Source organism: Quercus robur, chromosome 5 (assembly GCF_932294415.1).
Source record: "Quercus robur chromosome 5, dhQueRobu3.1, whole genome shotgun sequence".
In the NCBI taxonomy this organism is placed as follows: Eukaryota; Viridiplantae; Streptophyta; class Magnoliopsida; order Fagales; family Fagaceae; genus Quercus; species Quercus robur.
Genome location: NC_065538.1, coordinates 42,436,144 through 42,450,588, shown reverse-complemented (window position 1 = coordinate 42,450,588; position 14,445 = coordinate 42,436,144). Strand labels below are relative to the sequence as shown.

At 35.3% G+C, this 14,445-nt stretch overlaps 2 protein-coding genes across 5 annotated transcripts; both read right to left on the bottom strand.

Annotated features, from left to right (window-relative positions):
- Positions 1–2,295: 2,295 nt before the first annotated feature.
- On the bottom strand, positions 2,296–5,288 carry LOC126725994 (uncharacterized). The gene is made up of 3 exons (XM_050431074.1): positions 5,124–5,288; positions 4,868–5,025; positions 2,296–2,885 (listed from the first exon to the last, which is right to left on the bottom strand). Exons 1-3 carry the CDS (start codon positions 5,202–5,204, stop codon positions 2,786–2,788), a joined length of 339 nt encoding a protein of 112 aa, XP_050287031.1. The 5' UTR covers positions 5,205–5,288; the 3' UTR covers positions 2,296–2,785.
- A 2,616-nt stretch (positions 5,289–7,904) lies between these two features.
- LOC126725993 (nonsense-mediated mRNA decay factor SMG7-like) lies at positions 7,905–13,244 on the bottom strand. Of its 4 annotated transcripts, none has more exons than XM_050431071.1 (6): positions 12,964–13,244; positions 11,662–11,817; positions 10,951–11,556; positions 10,678–10,800; positions 10,354–10,562; positions 7,905–10,166 (listed from the first exon to the last, which is right to left on the bottom strand). In XM_050431071.1, the coding sequence occupies exons 2-6, from the start codon at positions 11,722–11,724 to the stop codon at positions 8,126–8,128; spliced, it is 3,042 nt and encodes a 1,013-aa protein (XP_050287028.1). In that variant the 5' UTR covers positions 11,725–11,817; positions 12,964–13,244; the 3' UTR covers positions 7,905–8,125. The 4 variants fall into 4 exon arrangements, with proteins under 4 accessions (XP_050287028.1, XP_050287027.1, XP_050287030.1 ...); XM_050431070.1 differs by having other exon boundaries at positions 11,662–11,801; XM_050431073.1 differs by having other exon boundaries at positions 12,997–13,244.
- Between the last annotated feature and the right edge of the window lie 1,201 nt (positions 13,245–14,445).

Here is a 14,445-nt window from a genome sequence, read left to right as displayed (position 1 = left end):
TTTGCATTACTTGTATTTGTAGAGTTTGATTGTGTAGGGGTGGATTTTTAAAGTGTAAAGAGTCACTACTAATTATTGGGATTTCTTAAGAAGTGATTGGTCACTTAAATTTATAGTTGGTTTTTAATAAGTTTAGTTCCTCTAACCTAAACTAGGTCAAATTGTGTCTTGAAGTAGAAGCATAGATTCGAGGGGAAGGTGTTAGGCACACCCAAGATGCCTAAACATAGTCAATACCTAATTTGATTATACCTCAAAAATGTTGTGCAATGCAATATAATAGAATATATGCCCAATCTTGGGGGCATCTATACCATGTTATCAAACGTGCAACAAGATGGATACACGAGGTAAGATATCAATAGTTTTGGTTTAGAGTAGAAACAAGACAATTTAGTTTAAAAACCATTTGAAAAAATCATGGACTGGGAAGGGACTAGTGTCAAGATAGACTTGAAATCTCAACATTAATCATACAACCACATTTTGTGGTTGGTCCTAGCCATAATCAAGATCTCACCATTCTTTGTTGAGTCTGTTAATGAAATATTGAACTAAGTTAGATCACAATAGAGACATTCTTCATGATGTCATTTGGCAATGCAGTTGTACTTTAAAAAACCATAAAATCAAAATTTTAATAGGTTTTTGATATGGCAAACCACAAAATTAGTGTTAAAATTTAAAGAAGGTTTTTATGTGAAAAACTAGAAAATCAGGATTTTTCATTTGAAAAGATTTTTAATATTAACATTAATATTAACATTAACACTAAATTCAAACCGTCAACGTTAATATTAACATTAACACTAATCCTAACCCTAACTCTATCTCTAATCCTAAACATTAACACTAACCATAACCCAAAATTGTAACCCTAAACATTAACATTGATCCTAACTATAAACACTAACCTTAAACCCAAACCTTAAAATTGACATGTCATTAGCCAATGTCCACATGTAAATTAGTATCTCAACCAATCCATCCATTACTTATGGATTGAATTCTATGATTTTCTCAAAGGTTATTCCACATTTCTTGATGCCCCATTCTTGCCCACATCATCATACTCTTTAATTGCGTATTACGAAACCTCAAGTTGAAACTGTTAGCAACATGACGGAGGTAGTAGTGATGATACCCATGTGGTCACTACTACTTGATATTTGGAAGTGCAATGGTTGATAACATCCAATGGTGTCAACAAGATATTATACATATGCCATTGTGTTGTGTCACATATTGCCTAATAGATCACAAGACTCCTGCCTGTTCAACAATGCCAAATGCGAGCGAGACAACTTGATCTTCTCCATATCCCACGTTGATGCAAAAACCAGTGTACCTATGTATTACTAATTTACTATATGAAAATGTAACATCTATACTTTATGATTAGCCTACAATGTTTGAAGCTTCAATGGAAGGACCAAAATCCCAAAACACTTGAACTACCATTGAAGCTACAATGTTTGAAGCTTATTTGACCGCCACAGAAGCATTGTGAAAGGACCACTAAACCTTTAGTGCTCAGTTTTGAACTACCATTGCAGACAATAATCGGTAAGATTTGTTCTAATTACCGAAGACTCGCAATTGCTTTTTGTTTGCTTACCACATCTTCCAGTAAGAAAGACGGTACTTATATTTATCAAACACCTTGACTTCTAAGGCAGCAATATTAACTAAACTGAAGGGTCTGCCTTAACCTGAGTCCTTGTTTCACATTTAATCAAGTTCATGTCAAATATTATGTGATCTTGTATGGAGCCAATTTTTTATTATTATTATTTTTTTAATTATATTGTTTTGCAAGGGTATAAAAGCCAAATATTTTACCAAACGTATAGACACATTAAGCTTTCTATTTTTGAAAACATTTTCTCGATAATTGAAAAAATTATCATTACTTTTTCAATTCTCGAAAAAATTATTTCTAAAAATAGAAATTAATGTGTACCCTAAAGTATACCTTAGTAAAATCCTTCTTTTATTATTCTTATCATTAAACATCAGCAAAGCATCCTATCAGGAAAAAAAAAATCAGAAAAAGAAGAGTTGATGACTTACTTTTAAGATGGCCCACCTGATTGATCAACCCTGTTTGTCAGACACCATAACTAGCTATGACCCATTGTAAAGTAACCTCTGATAGCACATGGTTCAGAAATCTTTTCCATTAGGAAAGGAATACAAAAAAAAAAACTCCCTTTTTTATTTAAATGTGAAGAAAAAAGAATGCAAGTTGCAACATAAACCATCAAAGAAGTTTAAGGCACCCAATGGCCATGATAATGGAAAAGAAGCTAGGCATCTTCTTATCTGTAAGAAAGAAGAATAGCATCCCAAGAGGGCGAAGAATAACTACACAAAGAAAGAAAGAAAGAACAACCAAAAAAAAGGAATATTGATACAAAGCTGGAGCTCTCTCTATATATAGTGTTCTCCAAACATTATCAAAACATGAAAGAAATGAAGTTCTTGTTTCAGTTCCCCTGCTGCTCATGTTTCTGCTTCATCAAGCCCAAAAAGAGCCAACATAAGGAGAAGGAAGCAAAGACTGATTGAAAGATGTAAGCACTCGGGTCAATTATTGCAAAACAATGGAAGAAGTGCTGTCATTTGCTCGCTTTTCTTTCAGCCATATCTTCTCATTTCTTGCTGAAGGAATGCATCCAAATCGCACCGGTCTTTCCATTTGTATCGTTATCAAGCATGCCCTTAAAGTTATTTCTCCCCAAAATTAATGATGTCTTTGCTTGTAATGCTATAAAAGAAACTATTATTTGTTCTTTCTGCTTATCTCTTGGCAATCATTTGGCATCAAGTCCATCTCCCGCATTTGATGCTCAACCGAAACCAAACCAGTCTGCGCAAGAAACCTGCATATAAACCAACCACTTTTTACAAAACAAGCCTCCAAATAATAAATTGAAAAGGTCATACTGATATTCTAAGTTTTTATTCAAGTGATTTTTGCCCAAAAAAATAAAAATAAAAAGAGAAAAAGGAAGAGAGAAATCTAAGCATGCCTACTTGGCTTGAACAAAGGCTGGCAAAATATAAACTAAAGGTCTTTTGAACTAAAGGTCTTAATATTCTGAATAACTATCTCAGTGTCTCTATTTCAAAAGATATTTATTCACAGAAATTAGTTTACAAACATTTGGACAAATTTTGGTAAGTTACATACACACCCATGAACCCACGACCTCACCCTCCACTTAACACTTATAAGGGGAGAAGGAGCCAGTTGAGCTAGAGCTCATTGGCACATTCCAATTTGTTATTTCAATCATTTCATATATTAAAAGAAAAGCAACTTCATATTAAAAGCAATAACCTTTTCATATATTTTCTAATGAAAAACTTATAAACTACAAAATTCCTGCAGATGAGGTAAAACAAGATCTTACCCCCCGACCCAAAAAATAAAAAAACCACACTCCATTTTTCCTAAAAGAAAAATTGAAAACCATCTCATTCCAGGTATGAATCATAGTCTCATAATAACAACAATAAGCAAAGGATCAGGTAAAAGCCTATCAAGTCTATGAAAAAGCACAGCACCGTGCTTTAAAAGCAAGACAAATTGAGGTAGAAGATATAATGGCCAAAGCCAGATCAGAGTGTTCTGGTTTCATTTGTAGGGGAAGGATCAAATTGCAGATTCAAATTCTAGTAATGCCAAACTTGACATCCGGTATGTTTCATTCAGGTTATTTAAATTAAAAGAGATGCAAAACTATTCTAATGATTTGACAGTAACAGACTACTTTATCTTTATTTTTTATGGGGCAAATAACAGCCTGCTTACAAATGCAGCTGTTATACCAATAATCAATAGTCTGACTGCAGGAAAATATAAACTTCCTAGAAGAAGATAATTTCAAAAATAAAAATGTAACTTTACTTAAATTTAGAACTAAACTAAGGATATATTTGGTATTCAAAAAAGCACTTGCCCAAATTATTTCCACAGAGCTACCACCAAGTTACTATACCTAGTGAGGTGATCACTTGTAACCATTTCATCAGATTAAGTTATGTTCCAATTATATCAATATGATCTACCAGACTACCACACAGACATAAGTATGTATAACACAAAAGCAGAAGTTATCAATTTTTGTTAACTTGAGTTGCAATATACCTACCACAGAATCTGGATAATTTGTAGGGAATTTGGGATGAAATAAAATAATACGAGAAAAGTCCTTCAAGTGTGTTTTGTTGGACGGTTTGCTCAATACCCATCACTATTTATGAAATGGAGTGCACTAATATTATTAGGAAGTACATAATTAGGTTCAATTTTGGTAATAAAATATAAATCTGTAATTATCATTATTATTGTTATTATTTTTAAACTAACAGAATCACAATGGCAGAAATGTCGATGGTGAATTGGCAAAGTTGTAGCAACAAATTCACATTTACATCCTCCAAAACAAAAACAGGACCAAACTCATTAGTAAACCTAAACATGTGCAGATTAATTACAATAAGAAGATTTAGAAAAGGCAAGTTAGTCCTCTAAAAACCAAGTTTCTCACCCATCAGAGAAACAGTTACCAACTATAACTCATTCTTTAAGGCCTGAATGGCAATTTGCCAATATGAATAATCTTAACAACCATTAAAAAAAAAAAAAAAACCATTATAGCAGCACCAAGTTATCAGAGATGAAATTGCACTGAGTTGCAATATAAGTAGATTTTTGTCAAACAATCAATAATAATCTATTCCTATGTAATGCTACCATGCTCAATAAAATTTCTACAATTATCAAAGACAACAAAAACCCACGTAGGATCATATGAAGAAAGTGTACACAAACAAGTGGGCGGAGAAATTAAGGTACCAGCTAAGAAGCAAGAAGAGGGTAACAGTGATTAGAACAAGGAATCCGACATGAAGAATTAAGGAAGAGTCACTTGCAGAGAATGCCAAGGCCAGCATCACAACAAGGCAAACACCCAGTAACACAAACGCCGTTCTTAGCGTATTCCATGTGGGACCCTGAAATCCATTCAACAAAACAAACCATCATCAGTGCTTGGACTATATATATATATATATATATATATGAGAGAGAGAGAGAGAGAGATTGTACGGACGTTGACACCGGGAGCTAGAGCTCCGAGAAACACAGCTTGTGCAGATGATATGGCTTCTCCACCTGATTTCTTATTTTCCATTTCTCTCCGTGATTGAGATCTGGAAGCCTGGAATTGCACTTTCTGGGACTTTTGTGTGTGAGAGAGAGAGAGGGCTGTGAAGAAAATGGTTGGTTTATGGATCAATTGGTTCAACAGTTAGGCCCAACTTGAAGCCCATATTATGAAAAAATAAAATAAAAGAAAAGAAAAAGCCTTGCTTCCAAACTCCAAGCCATTTTATAGATTGATCCCATTATTGTAAAAGCCTCACAAAGTGTTTCTTTTCTTTTTCCTTTTTTGAAAGGGGAATAATAAATGGTATTAAACCAAAAACGAGTCATACAGAGAAGCCTGCCCATAGTTGTTCCCCATAGCCTTATCATTGATTGCTTGAATGGCAGTTAGTGAATCTGATTCAAAGATGACCCGAGGCAGCTGAAGTTCCTGAGCTAGAAGAACGCCTTTCTCTAAAGCAATGACCTCTGTTAGCTCTGCAGAATAGCATGCTTCAAGCGGTTTACATAGAGCAGCCACAACTTGACCATTGCAGTCTCTGATGATAACTCCAACACTGGAAAATCTGTCATGCTCTGATGACAGAGCTTGCAAAGTCATCCACTGCATTTTTGGCCATTTGCCACACCTGAAGAGTAGAAAGACCACAATCCTTGTGCACAATCTTATTTCTGTTAGACCATATGGCCCATGCAATGGCAAAGAAAAGCTCCAAATCTAGAAAGGACTTTTTGATACCTTGTGTGCGTAGTGGGTTTTCTGGCCATCCTCAGCAGCTTGCTTATGTAACTATAAATAAGCAAGGCTGCCATTGTAAGTAGTTAAATTTGAATCCAAAAAATCTACCTATGGGTTATTATCCTAAGAGTGTGTCTCTTGAAAAGCTAGTTCATTCTTTCTTTTCTCTAAGCAACTTAGCTTTCTAAACATCTTTCCTTTTCACCATTTTTCCTCCATCATAATTTGGTATCACTCCAAACCAAGGATGAGAAATCGCAGCTGAGAAGGGCATGGTCTATGCTTTCAGCTTCACTACCACAAACAAGGCAGTCCTTACTTTGTGATATCCCCCTGCAGTTAATGGTTTCCATTGTAGGGAGACCATTGACACATGCTCTCCAAGCAAAAATTTTGATTTTTGCTGGGAGGTTGAGGTGCCAGAGCTTTCTCCATAACGGTTTGCAAGGTTCCCTGTTAGAGTATTCTCCTTTCTCTTTTGTCTCCGGCAGATTGCCTCATACATGTTTCACCTATTTAATAAAAGAGATCCTAAGTTTTGTGCCTTTTCTTATTTCAGCTACCTAAAAAAACCATCTAACACATCACCACCACAACCAACCTTTGTCGATGCTACTAGCAAGAGGTTGCCAACGACATCAACGTTGCCGGTCACAACAATCAACCTATATAATTAAATAATTTGACATGTCGCAAGTTTATATCTGTGGAGTACAGAGTAGAATAAGAAGAATATGATAAAAAATTTAGATTTAATTAACAATCCAGAGATTGAAAAAGAAAAATAGAAAAATGCAATTATTTAGTAAATTTCCAATTTGGCATTGGTTTAAGAGGATCAAATTCATTGAGTGTTCAATTTCTTTGAGCAAAGTATTTGCTCAACAATGCTATTGCAATGGTTTCCTTTTTTGTGTCCATTGCATTCTACAGTTGATATTTGGGACTAGAGTCCATTTCCTTATAATCCCAACCCTAGAATATTCCGCTTAAATAGCTGCAAAACAAATATTGGGAATTCCATGAGGCATGAAGGACAAGGACTGGACCTAGCCAGTGGCAGCAGGGTGCTATCCCTACATGGTACATATACATATTCCACCTTGATCCAAGTTATGGTGCTTATCTAGTCTTGGACAGGGACCTTATTTTTTGCTTATAGAGATTGAGACAAATCTCAAGCCAACTACAAAATGTTTGACACCTTGATCCACGCCTCAATCAAGACCTTATGTGTACATAATGCTTAGCATTGATTTGCCAGATGACATGCCCCTTTTTAGATCTTGTAAGTTGTAACATGTCACATTTGATTTACTTTGTAAAATCTCCCGCATCTTTTGAACCCCTACCTATGCCAATGAGTAGCACAGTCACTATAACATTGGATTAGGAGAAATCAAGTGGCACAAAGTGGGAATCAACAACACTGCCACTCATTGGCAAAGGGAGGGGAGGCAAGGGGGGACATGCCCCCTTGGGTTTTAAAGAATCCCCTCCTCACTTGCAATTTTTATAAATAAAAAATTAAATTTTACTTATGGCTCCCTTGCTCGTTAAAAATAAAATAATGATTTCACAAATGCTACCACTCAACCCTAATGTGTCACTCAAACATTACCTTCTTGACCGTATGCTTTGACCTCCCCATGGAATCATTCCTTATAAATTTTTCAAGGTGTTAGTATTCCGACAACTCCCAAGACTCCATCAACAATATAGGACTTTCCTTTATGCTTAGTGATCACACTTCGTAGACCAATCTAGTTGGACCCAAATCCACAGGCTTAAACTTTTGAGTTAATTGATGTCTCTATATGTTATATTAACTTCTTAATTGAAGTCTTCTCAAGGTGTTATCATCTTAGCATAACTTTCTTTTTAAAGTTTCATAGCATGATTGGAACTTTTAAGACATGCTACACTAGAACACATCATTCTTTTCAAATATGATTGAACAAATCATATTTAATCAGTGAGAGAATGTGACAAAATCAAAAGTTCAAAATTGTGTACAGCAGCAAATGTTTCTCTTTGTTTCATTCTAGCGTTAAACCTCCTCTTGCAGAGGGCATACTAGAACATTCTATGTACATATACACAAGCTTACATGTAAACTTTATTGATCAGACATCTTGAACTATGTGGGGGGTGTTTTACATGCTCTAAATGACGATTAAGACCAAAGAAAGGCATACATTGAAATGTTAATTTCCCATATACGTAGGACCACCGAGAGTAGGATCTTGCTGGAGTCGCCATTCTCTCTCTTTAAGATACTGCAAAAGTGGCTGTGGCTCATTTCTTAGTTCTGTCACAGCACCACACCCGTAGGGGCTTGGTCTTTGGAAACCTTGAGAAAGCTTCTCCCTTCTGTGTTCATCTGCACCATAAACAAGAGGAAAAGCTGGATGCAATGGTGGGCTCTCCATATATACATTTGGATTATAAGCTATAGGATTTCCCCACTGATCAAAAACACCAAATTTGGAAGCTTGATCTTGGAAGTTTCCAAGGTTCTCAGGGGAATGACGATGAACGGGCCATGTATAACTATTGGCCTGCTCAAGATTTTGACTTTCTCTGTACTGACGAAGCCATTCAGAAGAAGTCATTCGTCGCGAAGGTGGGTAATTATCCATAAGACTCTGGAAACTATGACCATAATCAGGAGACCCATGAGTAGCAGTCCAATTTGAAGTGTCTAATGCAGCAGAGTAATTGTTTGCTTCTCTAATGCCCCCAGAGGTTTTGCTGTTGGGAAAGCTAGATTGAATGCCACTAAACCAAACAGCATCATCAGGCAATAAAGGAGCAGAAGGTACTGGAGGTGAGTAAAAAGGAGATGAGTAATTGGTGGTTGCATACTCATGCTCAAAACTAGTGACAGAATGCTCATTTTCACTAATGGAAAGCCCAGCCAAGGATTTGGAAGGTATCTCCTCAATAGGCTTCATGCTATGTTTACTAACACTAGCAGTTCCTCTCTCTCTGTCAATGCTCATACTTCCTCTGTTAAGGACCCAAGCGCTAAGTGAGGGAGGCCCAGCAGAGATGGGGGTTTCCAAAAATGGGTGTGCTGATGTATCCTTCATGAAAGGCTCCTGATGCTTGAATGACTTGTTGCCCGTGAAATTACTGATGTCAGCATGGAAAGCTAGAGGATCACTCTGGGCTGGGTTTTGTGCTATAAGTAGTGATGTAGCTCGGCGCAAGAATTCATCAGAAGGCACATGTTCATTCCCTGAATCCTTTGGAGACATTTTATCATTTGTAGAAATTGGAGCATAAAGTGGCACCGAGTTATATCTTGTGAGAGGTTTGAAGAGAATGACTTCTTCCTCTTCTGTGGCAACAGATTTACCATTCACACTGGGGTTACTTGGATTTGTGTACACGATGTGTTCCGTATATTCTTTTGTAACTTGGTGAATTGGCTGGTTTGACTCTTCAATTTCAAGATCAGAATTGTGGGACTCCACTTTTTCTGATTCATTCCTCTCTGGAGATTCATTTGACCCTCCCGTGTAAAATTTTCTTCCTGATTTATCATACAAGATCCACTTTCCAAAATCATTTGATCTTTCTGCAATCTTCATTGCAGCATTAAGAATGCGGTGAGCACGATATTTTGTTCCACTTTCAAAACTGTCCATATGTTCCCCAGGAGTTGAAAAATCTAACAAGACATGTGCACTTGCTACTGGTCCAAAGCCCCTCAATTCATAGTCTTCCCACAGAGGAGTACTATCTAGAGACATGGCCTCGACACTTTTAACATTGAAACGTTTTAGAAGGTCAACAAATGCACCAAAATAGTAAGACATAGCACTTCTACTATTTTCATCAACCCCATATGTTTTTGCTTCATCAAGCATGTTAGCCAACCACTCCACAAATACAAGCACAGCTGGTAAAAGGGGGCAAAGATCCAAGTCACTAGCCTTCAAACATCTATCAACAACACGGCCCATGAAAATGAAAGAGGAAGTCAATGCAAATTGTATCTGGAGAAGCTGTTGCGTATCACTGATATCTTTTGAGCTTCTTACTTGTGGACCATGAATTAAATTCTCAAAGGTAAAGATGAATACAGAAACAACTTGAAGGGCTCGAAAAGGGCCTGTTCTAGCTGAATCCAAACACTGATAGGACTCCAATGCAGCCTTTAGTTTTGTATCATTTAGTGCCATCAAAGCATCCAACTCTCTCATAGCAGATGCGAAGGCACAAGGGAATTCCTCAAAACTGTCTTGCATTTAAAAACAGCAAAAAACATCTGAGTTCAAGTACAAGCAGAATACATTTATGTAAAGAAGGTGTAGTATACTGGGTGTCTTGGGGAGGGGGATGTCTTGTACCAAAGATCAAGAAAGACAAAAATCATTTTATAATAAACACACTACTTATTCATATTTCAATCTGCTAGGAGTACCTGGATTGTATGAAAAAGAAACTCATAGTTCTGATAAAAAGAGACCATAAGTCTGTTTCCATGAAGCAATTGTGTATGGATTCCAACATATTGCAATTTGAAAATTCATCACTAGATTGTGATTTTCTGTGGAAATCGCTTCTTTCAGATGGTTTTAAGAAATCAAAGTGAGCCTCTCTACAAAGGGAATGCGAATAAGATGATCTGTTCTGCAATATCAAAACAAACCTTGAGAAATGCCTAGATTTTGAAGATAAGTAAATCAGAAATCAGCATGAATCTGAGGAGGACTAACAACAAATGAAAAACACCATCAAGTCTTACCCTATCAAAGAGTAAAATTAGGTTATCCCAGGCATCAGGGAAAGGTTCTTTAACAGCTAAACTCCTTACACAGTGGTACAAGGCAAGGAACTCATCACCAACATATGTTGCCAATACTGCTAACTACAAACAAACAGAGTTGGTTACACATATTAAAACCAAAATAGAAGCATTGAAAATTGTGATGTCAAATTCCATATCTTAACTATTTCTCAAGAATGTTCATATATTTCAAGATAATTAAAGAAGTGATTGATGAGAAAAGAAAAATACCTGATTCTGGGGGTTTCCACTATCTGGCCAAATCATTGTTGCTTCCAAGTAGTGGGAGGCTGCAACCGACCAGTTATGGTTTTGATCATCAGGTTTTTCATATTGTTCTTTATACCTAGCAAGATCCCCGAGACAGACTAAAAACCGATGGCATAAAAATTGGCATTTCTGCATCTTCTTTGGTTCAATTGAAGTAGAGCTACCACTTTTCTTATTGAACAATGTATCTTCGGGAAGCCTATAACATTTTCTGATTTTCACAACCAAATTTTGGTAAAATTCAGTTGCTTCTGACAGAAATGACGTAAATCCTGCTATACCTTTATTATCACTTCTCTGCACATTACCAACATTTTGTGTCGTTACCAATTTTATGCTCTCACCATTACCAGAACTTTTCTTCATTGTCTTACGAAATTCATCAATATGCTTATAATGAAGCTTCCACAAGGAATATTCAACATCTTGAAATTCCACATCTTCACGATCACTTAGAATGATTTCCTCATAACTAGAACGAACTTTGCGGTACAAGTCTTGAACATCAGAGTGCAATAAACCTTTGGAATAAATCAATGCCCACAGCTGTTTTTCTGAGTTACCAACCTGAAAACACAGCAGTTTCAAGAGTCAGGTAAAATGATGATGTCAGTGAAAGCTTACCTGTAAGAATTGAATAATTACAAGCAAATGAAGCTCCAAAAAAATTACCTCTGAGAGAAAAATCTGTTTTTCTTTATGATCTTTTAGTCGAATAGGTGAAGTAGAAGTCATGGCTAGAGTCCAAACTCTTCAAATATTGAACTTTATCTTCTTGAAGCGAAATGAATTACATTCACAGTACAGCTGACCTGATAGCAGATGATTCTATCCATCAGACAATGAGAGGGAAATTCAGTAACCAATCAACAAATGAAAAGCAAGATATCCCCGTGTTTTGGATGTATCTTTATAACTCCAGTTAAAATCTAACATTCACATGCAGAAGAAATTTATACTCTGGGATGTTATGTATGCATAAAGCACATGAAATTTCTAGAAACATTCAAATCCGATGATTATTTACTAAGTCTAAACTGCAAAATTAAATCATATAAGTGAAAATTATATTTTTCAACATTTTATGTAAATTATTTTTGTGGGATTTTGAACATAAATTGATTGTCCAATGGCACATAGAGGAAAACAAAAATAGTTAAAAAAAAAAAATTAAATATAATAAAAAAAAAGAAGAAGGAAAGGATTCACTGCCAAAGGATGGTAATGAGAACCATGATTAGAGTCATCTGAATTGTGATTAAAAAGCAAAATTTTGAGTAAAAAGACAAACCGTCCTCCAGAAATGTGAGTGTTTGACGCAAGCAGCACAAAAGTACTACAAAGACCCCATTTGAACAATAATTCGAGCAAATTGGGCCGGCCAAAGAAGAAATTCAAGAAGAAGTAATTACATAATCCATTGCAAGTTGAATATCACGAATCAATCCAAATGAAATTCGGGAGACATATGACCCATCAGTCAATGTGAAGTCAAATCTTAACTAAGCTCCACTAAATATCCAATTCACCAGGATAATATTAACAAGAACTGAACTCTTTAGCAGGTAATCCACCGACATCATATTTAAAGAACATAAAAATTCCAAACAAGCATCATACTGGTCTTTAAATAAGAATTATCAGTCAAATTAAGCACATGACACATAGTCTACTTCTCAATTACATATTCATAGCATAAACTATAACATAACTACAGATAATTAAAACAAATAAGTAGAAAGAACCAGAAGTCAGGACTTTCATAACCAAAGCTACCCATCTCAAAATTAGCTCCACCACCAACAAAAACATCAACACTTAAAGAAACCCACATCAATTAAGGAACATAGAGAGCAAGAAACAAAGTTTTTATGATCTTTGAAGATCAAAAAGAGAGAGAATTGCATCAGAAACACACACAATTGTACCAAAAAAAATAAAAATAAAAACAAAACAAAAAACAAAAAAGCGCACCTGAAGAACTAAAAGAGACAAAACGACAATTACCGAAGTCACAAAAAAGTTGGTAACTTGTGACCAAAGTTGGAAGCAGAAACCGAAAACAAAGCAGGCAAGCAACAGCCCTCAAATGGAAGAAGCTAGAGAGAGAGAGAGAGAGAGAGAGAAATGCGGGAAAAGGGAGCTGCAATAGAAACAGGACACATGTACTGTTTCAGTTGTGAAACAGACAAAGAAAAAGGTGGCTGATGATGATACTCAGACCAAGACTCCTATCTATCTCGCACCCATCCTCTTCTTTTTATTGTTCTTTGTTTTTTGTTTAATTACTATTATTATTATTATTTAAAATAAAATAAAAGACTAAAAAGAGAGAAAAAGAGAATAAATTAAAGTGGCTCGTTAATCATCATTATCATCATCTTCAGCTTTGTCTTGCCTTATATAAACAGGATAACGTGTAATCCAAGCTAAACGCCATCTTTCTGGTCCAAAACGGGAGATATATCTCTTTCGGGCAAAATATGTAATAAAATGTTCCTGTTCTAAAATTATTTAAGAAAATGTTCATGTTTTAAACTTAATTTTCTAAAAATCGAGTGTTAATAAAAAATTCAATTTTTAGAAAATCGAGTTACAGGCAATCAAACTTAAAAAATAAAATAAAATAAAAGATAAAAATAAAACTACATAGAACTCGAGTTTCATGTAGTTTTTTTTCAAATAAGTATAACTCGATTTTCGCCAAATCGAGTTTTTTATTGAAATTCAATTTTCTAAAAATTAAGTTTCAAAATAGAGGTATTTTCCTAAATAGTTTCAAAACAAGGATATTTTGTTGGAACTTTTGGGCGAAAGGGATATTTTGCCCATTTTTCTATTAGATTTGCTATTATATTACTTTTTAAAATAATTTTCTATTAGATTGTTAAAAATACATTTATAATATATGTAAAAGGATGGCATTTATAAAATATACATAACATGGTTCATCATTGTTAAAGTTGTGTTTTTGTTAGCTTTATTACTATGATAATATACGATGGAATTTCATTTTTGAGAGGAATATATATATATATATATATATATATATATATATATATATATATATATATATATATGTATGCAGGTATGTATGATAAAAGTAATCCAGTGGGGTTAGTCGAGTGGTTGCGCACTCGATCTCAAAGTGACTGTCTCAAGTTTGACTGGGTGCTTCCTAGTTCAAGTCCAAGCACCAATACGTTAAAAAAACTCCATTGGCCAACGATTAACCCCACTATGGATCTAATTGTCACAAATAATGATTAGTCTTTGATCGAAAGTTTTGAAAAAAAAAAAAAAAAAGAGCTGGTAGAGTGGTTTAGTGCTATTAAAAACTTTAGGCAGTTTTGCTGTACAGGAAGTTAGTCTAGTTACAAAGGGCTTAGCTGCACACGTGTGCATTGTATAGAGGCCGCTGGTGGGTTGTTGGGGGATGGGTCTGTCTAGTCTCTA